This window comes from Homalodisca vitripennis, chromosome 6 (assembly GCF_021130785.1).
Source record: "Homalodisca vitripennis isolate AUS2020 chromosome 6, UT_GWSS_2.1, whole genome shotgun sequence".
NCBI classification, from domain to species: domain Eukaryota; kingdom Metazoa; phylum Arthropoda; class Insecta; order Hemiptera; family Cicadellidae; genus Homalodisca; species Homalodisca vitripennis.
This window is the reverse complement of record NC_060212.1, coordinates 100666343-100685263: the sequence shown is the minus strand read 5'-3', so window position 1 is coordinate 100685263 and position 18921 is coordinate 100666343. Positions and strand designations below refer to the sequence as shown.

General features: G+C 36.1%; 1 protein-coding gene across 1 annotated transcript; it reads left to right on the top strand.

The window, feature by feature from the left end:
• The first annotated feature begins 695 nt into the window (after positions 1 to 695).
• On the top strand, positions 696 to 18614 carry LOC124364650 (ras-like protein family member 11B). The gene is made up of 6 exons (XM_046820279.1): positions 696 to 799; positions 5943 to 6026; positions 8308 to 8364; positions 14062 to 14138; positions 14977 to 15165; positions 16592 to 18614. The coding sequence occupies exons 2-6, from the start codon at positions 5945 to 5947 to the stop codon at positions 16916 to 16918; spliced, it is 732 nt and encodes a 243-aa protein (XP_046676235.1). The 5' UTR covers positions 696 to 799; positions 5943 to 5944; the 3' UTR covers positions 16919 to 18614.
• Positions 18615 to 18921: the final 307 nt, after the last annotated feature.

The window sequence follows — 18921 nt, the reverse complement described above, 5'->3', positions numbered from 1 at the left end:
GAGTCTGCAATTGCATAATATTAAAATTAAACATTCTCCTCTTGAATCGGCAGTAAAAGGTTTATGTCGTCTACACTCAATAACCAGCCTTGGCTACTTAAATACCAGCCTGTATTTTCGAAATAATAGGCCTAGGTATATTAATCCCAGGGACCCTAAGAATGTCCATGTAAAATTTCAGTACAATCGGTTGAATAATATATACGCGTGAACGCAAAGCAAACAAAGAGAGGCACTTTTGCTTGTGTGATATTATTAAGATTAGAACTTATTGATTTTCATGATTCCTAGTTACTATTAGGCTCAATTTTATTGTTAATTAGTTTTTATTTCTAAAAATCAAAACATTTAGTCACTGAAAACCTATACATTTTTATAGTGTATTAAATTCTGCTTTTGAGTTTTATAACTCTTTGTTATAGGATTGCAATACAGTTCTAAAATTGTTTCATGCAAAAAAAAAACGGACAAAATCTTCCACTGTACTTGATAAAACTTAAAGACGCCAGAAGTGAGGCGGTGGTTATTCAATGGGCAATAGAGAATAAAGCATTCTTTCATAACTAGCTGTTAGTCGTGGAGCATCGCGACGCTGTTGCCAGCCGGGCACGGGCGTCTCGACGCGGCGTATGTTTACATTCCAGAGGGTGGTAGCGGTGGGGTGGATCCGCGCAGACTCCGCGGCACAATCGAATGATAAAACTGTGCGGAGCCGCGAGCGTCACGTCAGTTCTGTAGTGAGTCAAGTGCAGTGTACTTAGTGCTCGGTTACTGGTTACGGTCCTCACACGAGTATACAGTGAGTCAACTTCTTTACTTATTAACATCATTTAGTTTAATTTTTTAATGTCTCGTCCTTGACAAATCTAATAAGTGCAGTACGGAAATGAACTTTTGAAACCAATAAATAAAAATATAACTTATTTACTTATTAACATCATTTAGTTTAATTTATAAAATATCTCGTCCTTGATAAATTTAATGAGTGCAGTACGGAAATGAACTTTTTAAACCAATAAATAAATATAACTTATTTACTTATATGATCATTTAGTTTAATCTATAAAATATCTCGTCCTTGATAAATCAAATGAGTACAGTACGGAAATGAACTTTTTAAACCAATAAATAAATATAACTTATTTACTTATTAACATCATTTGTTTAATTTATAAAATATCTCGTCCTTGACAAATCTAATGAGTGCAGTGCGGAAATGAACTTTTGAAACCGATAAATAAATATAACTTATTTACTTATTAAGATCATTTAGTTTAATCTATAAAATATGTCGTACTTGACAAACCTAATGAGTGCAGTATGGAAATGAACTTTTGAAACCAATAAATAAAATATGTAGCCTGAAAATATTTAATGCACAGTAATAATTTGTAGAATTCGTCTACTGTAGAACAATAATCATACTGAATTAAATATTTTGTATTCTATCAAACGCGAGGTTTAGCAGTACAAACAATCACTCGGAAAACTAACTCTGAATTATTTTATCTCTGTTAAAATCGTTTGGATTAAACGTTATTTCGAAAACCACTTTGACTAGTGTGTTGATAATGCCAGATCTAAAACAAAGAATATATTTTTACTTACAATAATTACTATAGACGTTTTTGTAATGATCAATCAGGGTTAAGACTTGGTTTTTTATTTAAATAACACATAATTAACGTCATAAAGATATAAATAATATGTACTTAATAAAATATTGGACCAATCCTATTTAAGCCCTTACGGAAAACTAATTTTCACCGTGATTAAGTTTAGTCTTGTTTAAAGATGATTTTTAATTTAATTCATTAACTCATAAGTACGCTCAGTAGAGATATATAAATACACCCGTCTTTTCTCCTAGGCGGCTGCACAGCGAGGGTTATAAATTTTGGGTAATAGATTTGCTAAACACAGCTGTTGTTAGGTCTTTACAATTTACTAACACTGTCCTTTACAATACTATATTCTTTCCTGGAAACTTTGTTCTTGGAACTGCCTCGTAACAATTTGTTTCAGTTGTTTAGCTTGAAAACGGGTAGTTTACGTTTAGAACTGAAGTTACGCTGCAGAATAGTAAAAAGTTATTATAAAATACAGATTTGGTAATTTCAAATGTATAATATAATGTAAATTGACAAAGTGATAATGATTGATAATGTGATTGCCTAAACGTTTTGAAGCTTTAGACAATCGATTCTGTTAATACTCGGTTTCGGGTATTTTCTAGAAACATACGTTGTACTTGCTTGATTAGTATTTAATTTACTCTCAATTGTAAATATATGTAAATCTCAGGAGAAGTAAATTTAGCTAATTATTATGATTTTTAGCAAAAATATTGGTTGTAAGATTTAAAATATTTGTTTAGTGCAAAAATAGGACCCGCCCCCTCCCCCACGAATAAGGCCTGTCGTGAATTAACATGTTTTGGTATTGAGAATACAGTAGAAATAAAACACTTAGCCTGTAGCCTGTAACATTTCCTGCATTTTTAGTACTGATATGAATGTATAGTGAATGTAAACTTTTATATAGGGTTCACCAAGGCAGTTGAGGACTAGTTAAGGTGAAAAAGTACACAACCATTAAAACATCTAGGACATTGTTACTTTAGTTTTAATATTAGAAATGTAATATACAAAATTATTGTAGCCGAATCATATATAGATTATTGATTATAGATAATCTTTTATACACTGTGTAAAAACACATTACACAAGTTTATCATAATATCACATGCAAACAATCATAGCTACATTAGTGATTCAAACCATTTGTGAGAATTGATAAAGTTGTAAAAATCTTTATTTTCCACAACTTGACAATAACGTAACTAACCTCAATTTGCATTCTATTATTACCCGATATACTAATTCGTTTGTGGTGTCTTACAACTTTAAATAAATACTGCCATAAAACTAGCTAAATGTAGCCTTGAATCTTCAAGTTAATTCAATATAAAAATGTGTGTCTTTAATTTCATATAAGGATGATTTCCTAAGGTTTTGATACGTAGTCTTCTATGATTGCATTAAACATGACATGTTTTAAGATTGTATTACTCGAAAAGAAAACATTGCAAATCACGTATAACATAGGGTACCTGAAAACTTAATAAAATTAAGCCTCTGTTCTATTTAATTTTCTATAAATTAAATTTTGAAATGTAAAACAACTTTCTTTTATAAAACTTAAAATGTAAAGATTTTATAAACTGTTATCAGAGTAATCGCATGTTCAAAATAATTGAATTATTGAACTGTGGTTATGACCTTAAATCGCTTGATATACATATATAACTTAATTACGCAAGTTTCAATTCTTACATCATAACAAATGTTATTAAGTTATGGGAGTGAGGTGATCATATTATTACCTTGTCTGAACCAGAGAGTTTTGCACATTTAACTATTTTTATTTAAAGTACTATTACTAAAAGGATTATAGGATTTCGGACATTTTCCATTACTATACGTAACAAGTAGAACACCTCCCTACTATATGTGTTCTACATTTGCAACATATAAGGATGGAAAATGTCCTAAATTCTATTTCAATTTCTAATTCAATACTTACTGTCTAAACCAAAAATACGATTATCAGTAGACTATTGCGATGCATGATAAAGATAATGAATAAACACATAGACAACATATTGTTTTCGTGCTCATAAAAAAAAAAACTGAACACACTCGCAGGTTTTTACATCTATTTCACGATAAGCAATTCAAAAGGTTCAACCTTCGTTTCACAATTGTAACAAACAGGAATAACACAATTTCCATTAAAGAGAGTTTTATGTATTTTCATCAAATCGATGGAGCGTAATTGGAACTGTAATTAACTTCTATGGCGTACACCATCTCATTGGGGTTGAGGAGAGCTTCGAAGCGCACGGCTCGAAGTGCACAATGAAGTCAAATCGAGTACTCTCAATGAACGGTAAATCGAGCATCTCATTATGAAGCACGGGAGGGAAGGTGTACTTGGATCGTTGCCCGCTTATTTGGCAAAGCAAAACGTGGGGTTTTCGTTTTCAGCGAAGGACGCCACCGCGCGAGTCGAGTCCACCTGTAGTGACGGCTCTCGGATATTTCTGACCAAGGATTCCCGGCTGCACGTCACGGGTAACCTGGTCGCGCAGACCGCTGGCGAAAACATTGGCCATTCTACCGTGCGCGAGAATCGGTCAGGCAACGAGTTTTCAGAAAACGGGTGTGTATTACTTATGTAAGAGATCGATAGTAAAGAGTCAAAGGCAATCAGGTTTGAGGCTATTTAAAATTTCTGAGAGTAAAATACCCTTTAGTGAAGGTTCACTATTGTGCAAGGATTAACAACAACATTTCTAGGAACACCTTGGTAATGTGATTTTTCAATTACAAATATAACTGACCTTAAGCATTTCCTGATGAAACCTCTTGAATCAGTAGCCACTCTGTACTACTGCAGTCTGTGAGTGAATATAATTGTAAACTCGAGGAAGCCACGGTTTGCTAATGGACTTATCTGACAGACAAATGCCTGATCTATGATATCGCAGTAATATGACGGTTTTTGAACGGTTTCAAGTTGTATAACAGGAATTGTGACGCCAAATTGGCTGCGATGATGCCGTAGTAGTGTTATAATAGTTACCTAGCTCAACAGTGTACTGGTTAGCCAGGCGCAAGGTGTCGTATTGGGTTACCGAAGCCACACGATGTTAGGCGCCTTACTTCCAGTTAAACGGCTATTATCCATTAAATCCTACATTGACGCTTGCCCTTGACATGTCGAAGTTGATGTCCGCAAGGCCGGCGCTGTCCACTGTCAAGTCAAGTTCAATGCCTTCCCTTCCCACCCCCCACCACCACCACCCCTCGATGTCCATCCCTCCGCCTCAGTCGAAATCGTAAACAAGAGCTGTGATTAACTAACGAACTGCGCCGTTATCAATGAGTTCACTGATCTCATCCTGACGTCACGGGAGAATCAAGTAGAACATTCTCTTATTTATTTGTCTTAAAAAAATTGTAGATTTGTAAATGCATTTGATACTTAACCTAAATTTGTCCCGTAATAAAGGTTTGTTGCTATTTATAAATAATAACTTAATACTTGCTTTTGAATCGTGAAGTACTATCAAAGAGAAATCTGTTATAATGTAACAGTACATTTCTTGTTTATCAAATACTATTGCTGGTAGGGTGATAACATATTTAGTCGCGTTAAATTCTGTATTATTTAAACTATATAATAAATTAGGAATAATTATTAACGATTGATTACAGTTTGCAGACATTAAGCGGAATTTAACAAATACATTACATTTCTTGTTGGATTTTCAAAGTTTTCATCACACTAATTTCGGAATGAGCTGTTATTGAACAAATTCACAACTTAAAAAAATGTTGTTTATAAATATATATATATATATATATATATATATATATATATATATATATATACTCTTTCTGCCTGTCAGGAGAATCAAAAACACTAAATTTCTTTATGATAATGGAGACCTAATTTCAGAACCGATTGCAGCCATTTATTGCAATGATTGCATCTGCAAGGCAAATCTAATGAGGCAGACCCACGTTTGCCTTTTATGCCGCGCGCGTGTTACGACCCACATTAACAGTGTAAGCAACATAAACTGCTGCTGTGTGTTAGTGGATACACTGGCGTGTAGCATGTCACACAATTGTAGAGTGATTGAAATCCAAACTAATATTTCTATTTCGAACATACCGAGGAACACCATGTATGTAGTCCAAATAGTTTGAGACCCTTTCTTCAGTGACGATTGAAAACCTATGAGAAACGTGGAAATACATGCCTAGTAGGTTATTTTAAGACTTGGAAATAAAGAAATCCTTTAGATGATTAATGTGTAATATTTGCCTGTAGGTACTGTATTAACAGGAAGTGTTGTGTACCTGTTGCAGGCATGAAGACTGAGGAGCGAAACTCCGCTAACCTCCCCAGAGTCCGTATCGCTGTACTCGGCATGATCAACGTCGGTAAATCAGGTCAGTATCAATGTCGTGAGGGATCGCTGTTAAACATAAGGATGTTACATGTTAACAATATGTACAGGAAATAATGACGTTTGTTGTACGTACAAAATATATTCTCTTTAAGTCATTTCTTTTAAAAACTTTCAGAAATCTTGTTACATAAAAAATAATTAATTTTATTAAACAATAATTAATTAATTAAACACCCTTACCATAATTCATATACATACTGTAAATATAATACATATACATATCTTCACCCGGTTTTAGTTGGACCTGGTTACAAAATTCTCCAAAATTACTCGTTTGAATGCATATTTTAATTTCTCAGGTAATTATTACAAATAATTCTATTCTTTGTGTCCTGAGGAAAATTATCATAAAGAGTTGTGAATATAATTGAGAACATAACTACCAAAAATAAATCGCACGTTAAAACCTTTATATTCCTAGTGCAGTGAATAAACTGATAATAAAGCCTCTCTGTAAATTTCCTGTAATAAACGGTTTGGTTCGGACAACCGACTCTAGTGATGGAAGCTCCAAGTAATGAGATTGGCATCGCTTCATCTGATATGCACAAGAAGCATGAACACGCCGAGTGTACTTCAGTTCCCGGACTTCCTGTCCTACCGTGAAAGTCCAGCTCAGCTGATGACCCTGCTGCATCCGCTCTCTTGCTCAGAGCCTTCCTAGAACTGTAATGCTGAATCGACAACTCAGCATGCTGGCGCCCCGGTCTTATTTTCTGCAACTCACGTTCACTCCCATTCAAGCTTCTCCTAGTACTACCCGGTCATACTACACGTTCTATAATCATTTCAAATTCAACTATTTTTATCGATAGAACATTTTAAATGTAACTTGGAGGTGCGAAAACGAGCATAAGCTCTCTTATGTGTTTGCCACAGTTTGTAACCATGACTGTACCCACTACTCAGGCGGGTCCTTATTTAGGAGACGGTAGATATTTTTAGAAATATATGGAAATCTAGACAGATGTATGGACAAATCTGCCACTATCGATGGATTGAAGCCGGTTATTACAAGCAAGGAATCGGTTATCTGTGCGTGTGCGTGTGTAAGTGTGTGAGGTTATGTGCGCTACACTGACACTGATTGCTGGATTTCATACTTTCCCATACCAGCAGGAATAAGGCAGAAATGAATTCTTAGAATGGTAAGGTAACGCCTACGAATAGTCTGAATGGAAATCTTGCTCCAGATTCACATTGAGGGCGGGAGTGTAGTACCATTACCAGGATTACGGGCAGACTGCAACTGGTTGAAAGGTTCGTCACCTCGGTCCTGAGGGGGGTTGTGTCCCGTGACCCCCCTCACCATCCTCACCCCCCACACCGCCCACTCGAGCAGTCTGGAGTGGTAAGCCGCACCTTTTAAAAGATTATGCTCCAGACGGCTATTTGTATCTTAACCTTACTGTTCGGATTTTTAAGGACGGTTTACTTGATTCATCTCTTTGACAATAAATGTCCTTCCCGACCAGCTAGATATTTTAAAATGAGTGTGGACGTCCTGCGTAGTGTTGTTCCTTGTTCACGTCATCGTTACTCAGTGCGAAGAAATCTACTGGTCCATATACAGAAGCAATAGTGATTATGTTGACTATTCAATAGTTCATCATTTGTCCTTCTCCAATTGCCTGGAGATTATAGTAAGAACAATTCACTGCAAGTCAGGTGACGGACCTTGTACGGTTATTGTAGGCTTGAATTACTCAACACTTACAGAGTTAGTACGTATCCATACAAAAATAAAACGCGTAATTACTTAAAATGCATATTGTGCTCTTAAAGCGAATTTTGAGTTCAGCTCCATTTCATATCCCGCTTAGTGCAGTAGCACCGTGCAATCTGGAGTCCACATCCGTCTGAAGAAACCCTTAAAAAGTCGGCGAACTCTGCATAGTTTCTTCTTCAGAGACACCTAGACTACAACTAAGCACAATCTGGTTTCCCATGTGTTCCCATTGTCTCGTCAGGTGCACAATTGAGAGCTCTGTTTTAAATACGATCTCTAAACACGGTGGAGCAACCGAATTTTCTACACTTAACGTAAAGTAGCACTGACTCAATCCTACCCACCATAATTACATTATTCTATTAAAGATTTAAAAAGGTTACTATTGTTTAATCCTCTTTATATTAAATATTTCACACTGTAAAGTAGTTATTTTCCAATTGTATGAATGGTTTGTGGAACGATATAAGGTGTTAATGAAAGTATTAGGTATTTGTGTGACAGCAATACATGAGTTCTTGTTCTGTTTCAGCCTTGACTGTGAGATATCTGACCAGACGCTACATCGGGGAATACCGATCCAACACAGGTAACACCCGTTCCTTACTACCTAGGTGTAAGCATAAACCGACACGTAGAGCCTAATAACGTTTGTGTCTTATTGCGTTGTTTACTGCCTCCGACCTTTCACACAAATAGCGTACTGTAAACCCACTAAAATAAGTGCCGAAATTAGTGGTTGATTAATTATAACTCAGGGTGTATACGCGACCGTGCCTAGGCCAATGTAAACCGTTCAAGTCGTATCCTGATATCACGTTGTCCTGTGTGGATAGGGCTCTCACCATCTGACCTCATTTAAATGCGACTTCGTGGAGAAGTTTTGGCTAAGACAAGTTAAAATTTGCACATACAGTAATTACGATAAAGAAAAAATATATATTTATTATTTCAGGTAAAAGAACAAAAGTGTGGTAAACATATTAGGCCATATACTGTATATTGCTAACGTCTGTTTGGTTCTATATATTGTGTGTATTGTTGAGTTGGTGGCTCGCACGATTTTTACGGTTAAAATATTTCTCCACTTTTAAGTATGTCACAAAAATTAAATAGTAGTTAAATAGTACCAAGGTTTAAAGAAAATCACAATAAACGATTAATTTGCCTAAGAGTATCATTTTATGTAATAATCGCTTCGGTTTTCATTCATATCTTCGTTAATGTTCATTTGTTAGCACTCTTTCTGAACGGAAACAAGTGGAAGCACCGCCCGATCTGGACTCACAGTCCACGCCTTGTATAGTCCAACGCGTTAATGAATGAATACCCGGGCTGTTGACGTCACACCTTACCGCGGCTGCCGCGTCGAGTAAACAACTCCTACCCCAACCGCATTCCCGATATCTAAACTCGCTCCGGTCGACACATGGCCGATAAAAATTCCACTGCGGTCGGTCAAACACGTTATCGTGTTTATAGAGCAAAGGATACGGAAACACCGCTTTTAAACAATACGAAAAACTAGAACTACCTTATTAGGTCAAATGTTCCAAGCCATTATATTTCGGGAGTTTAGGGAGCTGGCGTGTTAGCGAAATAGTTTTTGAATACATCAATACAAATCTATGGCATAAAGCGAATTTCTGTTTTATAAACGAAATCTTGCAAATCGCTATAGCAAATTAACAGTAGGAGAGTAGGAACACTAACAATGTTGTTGTGTACCGATATAAAACCAGAACTCCGTAAGCTGTTTAGTTCTAGTGTAAACTGTAACGTAACATTCAGCTCAACACGGTCTGCCAAGTGTGGACGTAAAGGTCAAAAGTGAGTTGATCGAAACACAGGGGACAAATCAGACCTTGCCTAATAGTTTTCACTGGAAGTGATGTTGATTCACCGCTGTTTCCAAACAGACAGGAAATATTTGTCAATTAAGTCAAGGAAATGAAAAATGTAGCGTTGGCGTTTCTTCGACGACCTTTACCGTGAGACTTGACCTTCTCGGTCGGTAACTGACTGCGCAGCTGAGTGTTAATTGAGTCAGTAGCCGCCGCGCCACGACGAGCAAGCTACGAGGAGCTGGACCACGGAATGTCGCCGGGCCTGCCAACATGTGTACTCGTTTATTTTCGGCAGACGCCACAGAGCTCGCTTCTTTTATACCGCTATTTCAGTTTGCGACAAATAGTTGGCACCGGATCGCCCATAAGCCGCGGTCGGTCGGTCACGGGGAACTTCGGTTCACTAACGGATCTTGTGGGGAAAACTGCAAAATGATTTGCCAATTACAACGCAGCCTAGGTGCTCATTTGCGCTGTAACACCTAGTGATGGGAGAGTCGAATACACAATCGAATAGTATTCAAATACAATCGGAGTATTCATATATTCGAATACTTTTGAAATTAATACAATTCCTCTTGAAGAATTGAATTAAAACCCGCAGTATTCAATCGTTCGTACTAATAGTAATCAAATAAAATATTCAAGAGCGCGTTATTCGTATCCAAAGTATTCATAGCAGGGTTTTTAATTAATATACATTTGGACTCTAAAAATTAGAATTAAGTGGAGGTACATAATTTGAAATAAAGAATTTAAAATGCTCAAATTTGACAAAAGGTATATAATTTTACAAGTATTCGATGAATAAATACATTTGTACACTATAAAGACAAAGATTAATATTTATTTCATGTTTATGTGCAAAAACAAAATATGATAGAGGTTTTTGGGTTCAGTCTATTCTATGATAATTGGTTACAAGACCTGCAGTACAAGTGTTTTCGAATACACCTTACTCGATTCTCCCATCACTAGTATCGTCTCGATTTCTTATTAGTCATATGTTAGTTAACAAGTTCAATATTTACAAAACAACAGCCGTAAGTTATTTTACTTAATAATTTGGAATGGTGCTTATTTAGTGACTCGCCAGAAGAAATCAATCGTCTTCACCGCGAAAATCTATCATGATCTACGTGTTATTTTGAGAAAGAAAGATAATCACCTCAAAGTCGGAATAGTGCTGACAGACATGGTTAGTTTTCTGCATCCCCAACTTGTTCCAACAAAACCTCTGTGTTCTCCCCAGGTTGTGCTATGAGGGTGTACAGAAGGTGGAACACGTGTTTGCCACCTGATGCAGCGTAGCGCGAGGTAAACAGCTGATCGATAGCAGCGTAACAGCTGAGTTTCTCTTGTCTAGGGGCAGGCACAGTGCACACGGACAGACAAAGACACGTGTTTACCACCTGATGCAGCGTAACGCGAGGTAAACAGCTGATCGATAGCAGCGTAACAGCTGCGTTTCTCTTGTCTAGGGGCAGGTACAGTGCACACAGACAGACAAACACACGTGTTTACCACCTGATGCAGCGTAGCGCGAGGTAAACAGCTGATCGATAGCAGCGTAACAGCTGCGTTTCTCTTTTCTAGGGGCAGGCACAGTGCACTCGGACAGACAAAGACACGTGTTTACCACCTAATGCAACGTAGCGCGAGGTAAACATCTGATCGATAGCAGCGTAACAGCTTCGTTTCTCTTGTCTAGGGGCAGGTACAGTGCACACAGACAGACAAACACACGTGGCACTGTGTGAAAGAAACTGCCTAGATCTGGGTTAAGGACGGCCGTCGATCAATCGCCTTGAGAGGTTTCAGGGATTGATTAAACGTTATAAAAAGAACTGTGTTGAGATTGAAACTACATTACAACGTACGATTTCGTTAACTCAAAGTTGAAAAAACTGTTACTGACTTCGGTTCGTCTTGTATTAAACGCCTATTTTATTCAAAATCTCGATTGATGTGTAAGCAAAAGTTTTGAATTATATTGAATAAAGGAAATAAACATTCCAGATCGTTAGAATACAATTCAATTTTTACACCTTAAATAAAAGATAAACTTTTGTCACTGCACTGTAGTTATGAAATGAGTATTGTACTCTATGTTGCCAAAAGATTCAAACTTGAACCCGCTTTTTTGCCCCTTTCAAACTTCTCCCTCCTTGTCTACTATATTTTATTGTAACTTATCTGCTGCTATATAAGTGATATGTCACACTATGGTAGTGCTAGTTTCGAATCATAATCAGGGCTGGATTTACATATGAGCTGAATGGACTATAGCGCAGGGTGGCAGAATTCAGGGGTCGGCAAATTTTGGTAAAAAAGTAAAAAATGAATTATTTCAAAAGTTAAAAGTATTTTTCAAAAATTAATTGTAATAAATAAAAATGTTCGAATTTCTTTTCATGATTTTTTATAGTTTGCCAGTTGATAAATGGTGTGACTTATCTTATGGTAAAAACAATAATATTGCAATTATAAGAAGCGTAACTTCAATGTTGACCATTCAACCTATTTTATTTGAGTTTTATTACAAGCTTAGCGTGGCCGCCTCGCTGCAACCGAGAGAGGGCGGAAAAGTGTAGATATCCCAGGGGCAGCAAATTGTGGATAGCCCAGGGGCGGCAAATCTTCAAATCCGCCTCTGATCATAATGTATTGTTTCTCCACAAAATATTATTTATCGCCCATACATATCTCAAGTTAACACTTACGGAGATTTGTATTTCTAACGAAATATTATTACGTCACAAGCAGTACAATATCCACCTGTTAAGAGCCGGTAGTCTGGCGGCACTCTTTACTTCCCCACAAAGACAATTTTGGCATTCACACACATGGTGAGCTATAGGAGAGACCTCATTTTAAATATATGATTGATATGCATCAAAACGCGTCTTGTTGTTTTCGATGTTTTCAATTGTTATGCAGAAAACAATATTTGCTTCGTGAGTTCGTATCGTGTTTTTAAAGTAAGAGCTGCTCTAATTCTACGACAAAAATAGGGAGTGTGTGTAGATAATTTTCACTAGTCGACAGAGCCACGTGTGTGGGCGGTGGGGTGGTTCTGCTCCCTGGGATACCACAGACCACGGCAATTAGATTATCAAGGCACACGCGCCTCCCTGTCGGTACAGGATAGCTGACCCTCTTCCACACAATTGCATATATTGCCAGTAAAGTCCATCAGAGACTAAAATATACCTCTATCTCCATACTCAATTTGAATTGTTTATTGTGTCCATCGAGCACGTATTGCATAGTATGTATGGACGCGGCATCTCTAAATATAAAACAATACAATTTGATTTTACCGATATACACATTCGGTTGTTTGGGTTCTATAAACTAATTACGCCGTGTCAGAAAAGCTTAAACAAACTATTGTCTTTTTATTTTGGAAGCTCTGTGAAGTAAAAATAAAAGCTACGGAAATTCATCTAAACTATACTCTAATAATATAACATCAGTACACAATACATGTATAGCATACTGTACATGTACATCAGGTAGTTCGCAAAGTCACTGTAGCCATTATCCAAACTGTGTGTTTATGCCAAAATCAGAACATAAAATATCCCTTTATAAATTTGTAACTCAGAGGATACGTCACACCATACAATATTGTAAAGTAGTTTATACATATAAAAGGTTACGGTTTAAAATGGATAATTACTTGATCTCACTGACACTAAACTAAAAATGCACAAGTGGTGACTTGCTGAGTGAATATTCTGATGTTTCGTGTACCAATAATCACTTTTTACACAACAGTTATTAGAAACCTTTGGAAAAGTAATTGCCAGAAGTTAAATGATTGCATAACATCACCGTAACGGTTATATCAGCGTTCTTCTCAGAATAAATGGTGAACAAGTAAGAAATCGTATTGTCTTTTGTTTTACCTCGAGTACTAGTTACAATAAATTTCATTAATTTTACTTTAACACTATCAACATGACTGATATAGCTACAAATAAGTGCCATGTAGCTTGTCACTGTTACTGAATACTAACGAGATCACGAGATCGCGGAATGTATACCGGATCTCTCCAAGACCCCCATCACTCCACCTAAGGATCAGACCATCTGAACACTAATCATGAGCCCTCTCGATCACGAGATCGTGTCTGTATACCTGAGCTCACGAAAACCCCATCACTCCATGGCTCAACTTATAGTTTATTACAGTCGTTACCCACTGTTCCTGTGCCGACGTCAAGAGTTAGTAAAGATAACTTGTTCATACGTAAGAAAATAAATGAAATAACCTCCCATTCGCGTTTGTAGTCTAAAAGAGGCAGCGCGTAGAGAACAACAACTAGTGATTCATGAGCTGTTTTTGCCTGTACCACTGTACCACGGTTGTCAAGTTGCCATCCGTGGTCGAAGTATGCGATGTTTACGTCATGGATCTGTTTCTGTTGCAGACTTACTATACCGCCAGACTGTCACCATCAACAGCACACCTGTGGAAGTGGAGATCATTGACGTCTCTGGAGATTCGGTAAGTAAAGAAACATTCTGATACGAACCGTCTAGTCTAGAACGTTTAGATGTCATACAGTGAATAGAAAAATTATCAATACATACTTTTATATACAATTGTAATAGATACAACACTTTTCATAATTTTGATTCTAGCACTTTTCAAAATTATGAACTTTTGATAAAATGCTATTTTCTTTATAATTTTAACTTGTGTTTGAATTTTATATTTAAATCTAATCCTTCTTTAGGAAAACAAATCAACTAACTTTACTTACCGTATAAATACGAGTATACTTGTTCTCAAGAACTCCTTACATAACTGCTCCTAATAATCCTCAAGAACTTTAGATAACCTTTCCTAATACTTCATATAATGAGTGAATTTCTGCTTCTCCGATCAACAAGCAAATTTTATTGAACAAAAATATATTTTATTTGCTTTTAATCATATCTAAACATTATGATCGATCTGCGGTTTAAATATTTGTCACAAGTTTTGCGTTAAACAATTGCACAGGCATTGTATTTTACACCAAAGCGTGGCCGAAAGAGAAAAAGTAAACATTACTTAAGTATGCTAATTATTCCCTAACAATTTATTTCATGGTATTCAAACTTTTAGATTTATGCATTTACTTTTACATAAGAAAAATTATTCTGCAGCAAGTAAGAAATATTCTTTGTAAGAAAAGCGAAAATTATCATGATGGACCACTAATATTTTTATCAAAAGTCTTATATACAAATAAAATGTCTTAGGTATCTGTTAACATGTCAATATGTTCTTAAGCAATTTCGAACAAAGAGGTTTTTGCAGGAACGAAATATACTTATAATTATTGTATTTTTCACAGCGAGACGCAAGTTTTCCCACTGAGCAGGTGCAATGGGCTGATGGCTGTCTGATCGTTTACGCCATCACGGACAGGAAGTCCTTTGACTACGCCATGGATACTCTGGACAACTTGCAGAAATTAAGGGCCAACAACAGTTTGCCCACCACCCTTCTGGCCAACAAGGCAGATCTGGAGCATCTCAGAGAGGTAGTTATCCATGACTTTCACCTGAATCCGATAATCTATCTAGAAATCATAATATTTGTCTTGTTACTTTCGCATTAGTTACAGCTGCGATAGAGCGGATTATTTCTAAGACAAGCACTGATGAATCTTATAATTCCTCTAAACTTTTATCCCATGTTGGTATCATAATGGTTACATAACCTTCTGGAGACTGGCGGCGGTAGAGTGAGCTGTAGAATACCAGGTGTCATTTACCACCCTGGTTCTGTAAAGCTTAAAATTTACCTACGAGAGATAACTATGCAAAAAAGTACTTTTCACATCATTAGAAAGTCTCATAACCCCTTAAAACCTTCAGGTGTTGTTTTGAGGTTATGGTCCACAAAAAGATTATGTTGTAGACTACAGTTTAAATGCAGAACTAATTTTGAGATTTTTCTACTTAAACCGAACTTAGGTTGCGGCAGTTAAAATTTATCGGTCCATCTGGGAAACAATGTTAACTTTAGTTGAACCTTGCAAAAGTGATGCAGTGTGTGTAAACCGTTTAAAGGTTTGTTAATTCAAGACGTGTGAGGTTAACGAGCATCTGGCATTCCTGTTAGACAGCTTACCTCCCTTTAAACAGAGGAGTTATTACTTGACCGCCTCCCAAAAGTAACAATGACCAGGCTTCCATCAGTCAGCGGAACGGGGTCAAGTGCTAAGTGCTATCACGGACTGAATTAGTAAATCTCAGAAATAAACACCAGCACCAGCGTCCAGACAATTTTATCTTGGACAGTTTATTAGTTGACTTTTTGTTGAGAAGATTTATTGATCGTTCTATTCTCCTCTGTTCACATTAAATTTGTGTCATGTTCGAGAGACTTCTCGAGCGATCTTCGGTTTCTACCTGTGTTAGTAATGATACACTTTTTGACATTTATTGTCTAAAGAAAAATATGTTATTCATTTTTCTAAGCACTAACGATTTTTCATAACTAAGGTTTTTTAAAGTTACTTTTGTTGTTGAATTAATATTTTTGTTAATAGTGAAGACTAAAAGCTATTAATATATGTATAACTCGTAACGTTAAAATGAGATAAATTCCATTACTCTATAACAAAAATTGATTAAAACTGTTTATAAATCGTTATAGGTTATAAATCGTTTATATGGGATAAAATCAATATGCATAACAGTAATGCCAGATTTATTGATTTATATTTATCAATTTCTTCAAAACTGTTAGTTTAGAATCGATCAGCTGCTATCGTTGGGTAAAGCTACGAAGATAATCTTTTGCGAAATGAATGAAAATCCTTTTTTTAACAATGCACATTTGTAGAAACGACTTATACTAGACTTATCTCTGTACTAATAAATAATACTGTACTAAATATTGTCTTTTATTGTGTTCATAATCAATTCGGTGTATTTTTTCATAATGGAATTTACTTTCAGGTGAAAGAGTGTGAAGGCCGAACTGCTGCCATCCAAAACGGCTGCCAATTCTTCGAGGTGTCGGTTGCCGAGAACAGCTCCGACCTCTACCAAGCATTCGAACTTCTTCTGAACGAGTCCCGGCAACAAGGAGCCAACAAGACGAGGAAGTTCTCCGTGTCGAAGATGATCGGCACTCTGATCGGCAGCGGGAACAGCAAAGAGCAGAAGTTGACGCAGGGAGGGACGGTGGTCGTGTGTCATAAGTCCGACCTGCACAAGTGCGACCTGCACAAGTCTCGTGTCCTCAAGCGACGACAGAACTTCACGGCCACAGCGTCTCTGTGACTGGCCGGATCTCTGGGCGGCGACACCACCGCTACGCCCTGACTGACCAATCGGAGAGCTGTCCGGAAGACACTTTCGTTCCCGTGATCACTGCCGACGCGCGCTAACTCTTCCTTTGGGAATGGAGTTCCGCTGTGAATCGGCCTATGGGAGAATTTCTTTTGGAGGATTGAAGATTCGCTCCATGAACATTCTCGGTGTGTTTGACCTTGAGGACGACTTCCTCAGCAAGAATGAAGATCCACTCCATAAACATTCTCGATGTGTTTATGTGTGAGTTTCATGTTGGAAATGTGCCATCTTCCTCAATGTTACGGAATCCACGGGATGACAATGTTGTTGGGTGCGAGAGAAGCTTCCTCTCTGAGCATCCATTTTTTCTAATAAAATGTAGATCTTATGCTTACCAACACGCTACTTAGGCTACTAATCTGTTTAACCAGTTACCACATTCCCACTTGTTTTCAGTGCTTACTAGTTCACTTATCAAATACGCATTAATAAGTGGAACACAATACCATTTAATGTAATATAAAATTATTGAATTGTCAAATGTCATCCTGTGGATTAAAAAAACCAGATCCTGGACTTAAGCAAGCTGTGAAAATGTGTTAAATAGATACTTAGCATATTGTTGTAGTATAAATGATAAAGCTATATTTTACTGAATAAAGTCATTTTTTATACTCTTGTTTACTATTTTTTAGTTTTTTTAGTAATTAATTAGAGATTTTTACGAAATTTATAATTTGACTGAGATTGTGACAATAGACTGTATTGTACAACTTTCTATTCAAAGACTGTCTTGAAAATTTAATAAAATAGTTTGAACGATTTTAAAAACGCTTTAAAAGTAAAATAACAAATTTAAATGTATTTTTTTAATTGCAAGAAAACGTGTTTTAGTCTGTTGGACAGATTTGGTGAATGATGGGTGGACATTAATGTGTTACCTGATCTCTTATTATTCAGTTTAATATTTAATAATTGTCTGTATTTTCGTTTTGTAAAAATGCATATTAGTTACCAAATAGTTTTATCAATTATAAAGAATATTATTATCTCAAATCCTTTGTTATTGAGTCTTTTATTAGTAGTTTAAGAGTTTTATAAGTGAGAAAGGCAAAAGTAAGGTTTTTACAAATAGAAGTATAAATTAATGCATGGTTTATTTCCCTCACATGAAATGAGACCAAAGCAATCATACTAATGAAAAGATCGATAATTCTTTGTCATCAGCGACAAATGCTGAAATAAATAAATACGATGATAAACTATTCTACTTATTTTACTTTACATCTACAAAACGTTCGTCTTGATTATTTTTATTGAATGCCTTTGGTACGAATTTCACTTGACCTTACTTTTGTCCTCCCTGTACATAACTTATTTTTGTAAATGGAGATAAACTGATGGGTGCTTTCCTTTTTACCAATTTCAAAAGAGACTCACAATAAAATTCAATTTTGAAACGTTTACTTATAAACGATTAGGTGTTCACATCAGCAACCGATAGAATCTCAACAAATAGTATGCACTTTATGCTGGAAAGACCCATAAATGATATCTTAATGGCTGTGATTAGTTTTTATTATGTACACTGTACAGAACCTATTGTTTAAGATTTGTAAATTTTTATAAATGTTTGACAAAGCAATTGTATGTTTTATAACAAAATAAAAGTATTTTATATGAATTGCGATATTAAATCTTTACTTTTTCCTCTCAAATCTGGTAATTTAGTTGTATAACAATATATCAGATAAATTTACATCATCTAGCAATGTTTTGAAAGTAAATAAAATACATTACGTGAATACAACATATTAAAGCGATTAACTTCAAAGGATCCAACGTGTTAAGAATCCCATTACGTGTTGTCCATTTAACAAGACAATTCAGGAGAATATTTTTTTATAGAACTACTAATTAAGATCAACAAAAATACTGTCACTTGATAAGAGACTTTAGCTGGACCATACTGGTTAGTAGGCTGTGGATCA

Excerpts from the sequence above, each read along its gene's own strand:
- LOC124364650 (XM_046820279.1), top strand. The coding sequence starts at position 5,945 with ATGAAGACTGAGGAGCGAAACTCCGCTAACCTCCCCAGAGTCCGTATC. Across the intron at positions 6,027-8,307 it reads GATCAACGTCGGTAAATCAG|CCTTGACTGTGAGATATCTG; the intron begins GTCAGTATCAAT and ends GTTCTGTTTCAG. Across the intron at positions 14,139-14,976 it reads TTGACGTCTCTGGAGATTCG|CGAGACGCAAGTTTTCCCAC; the intron begins GTAAGTAAAGAA and ends TATTTTTCACAG.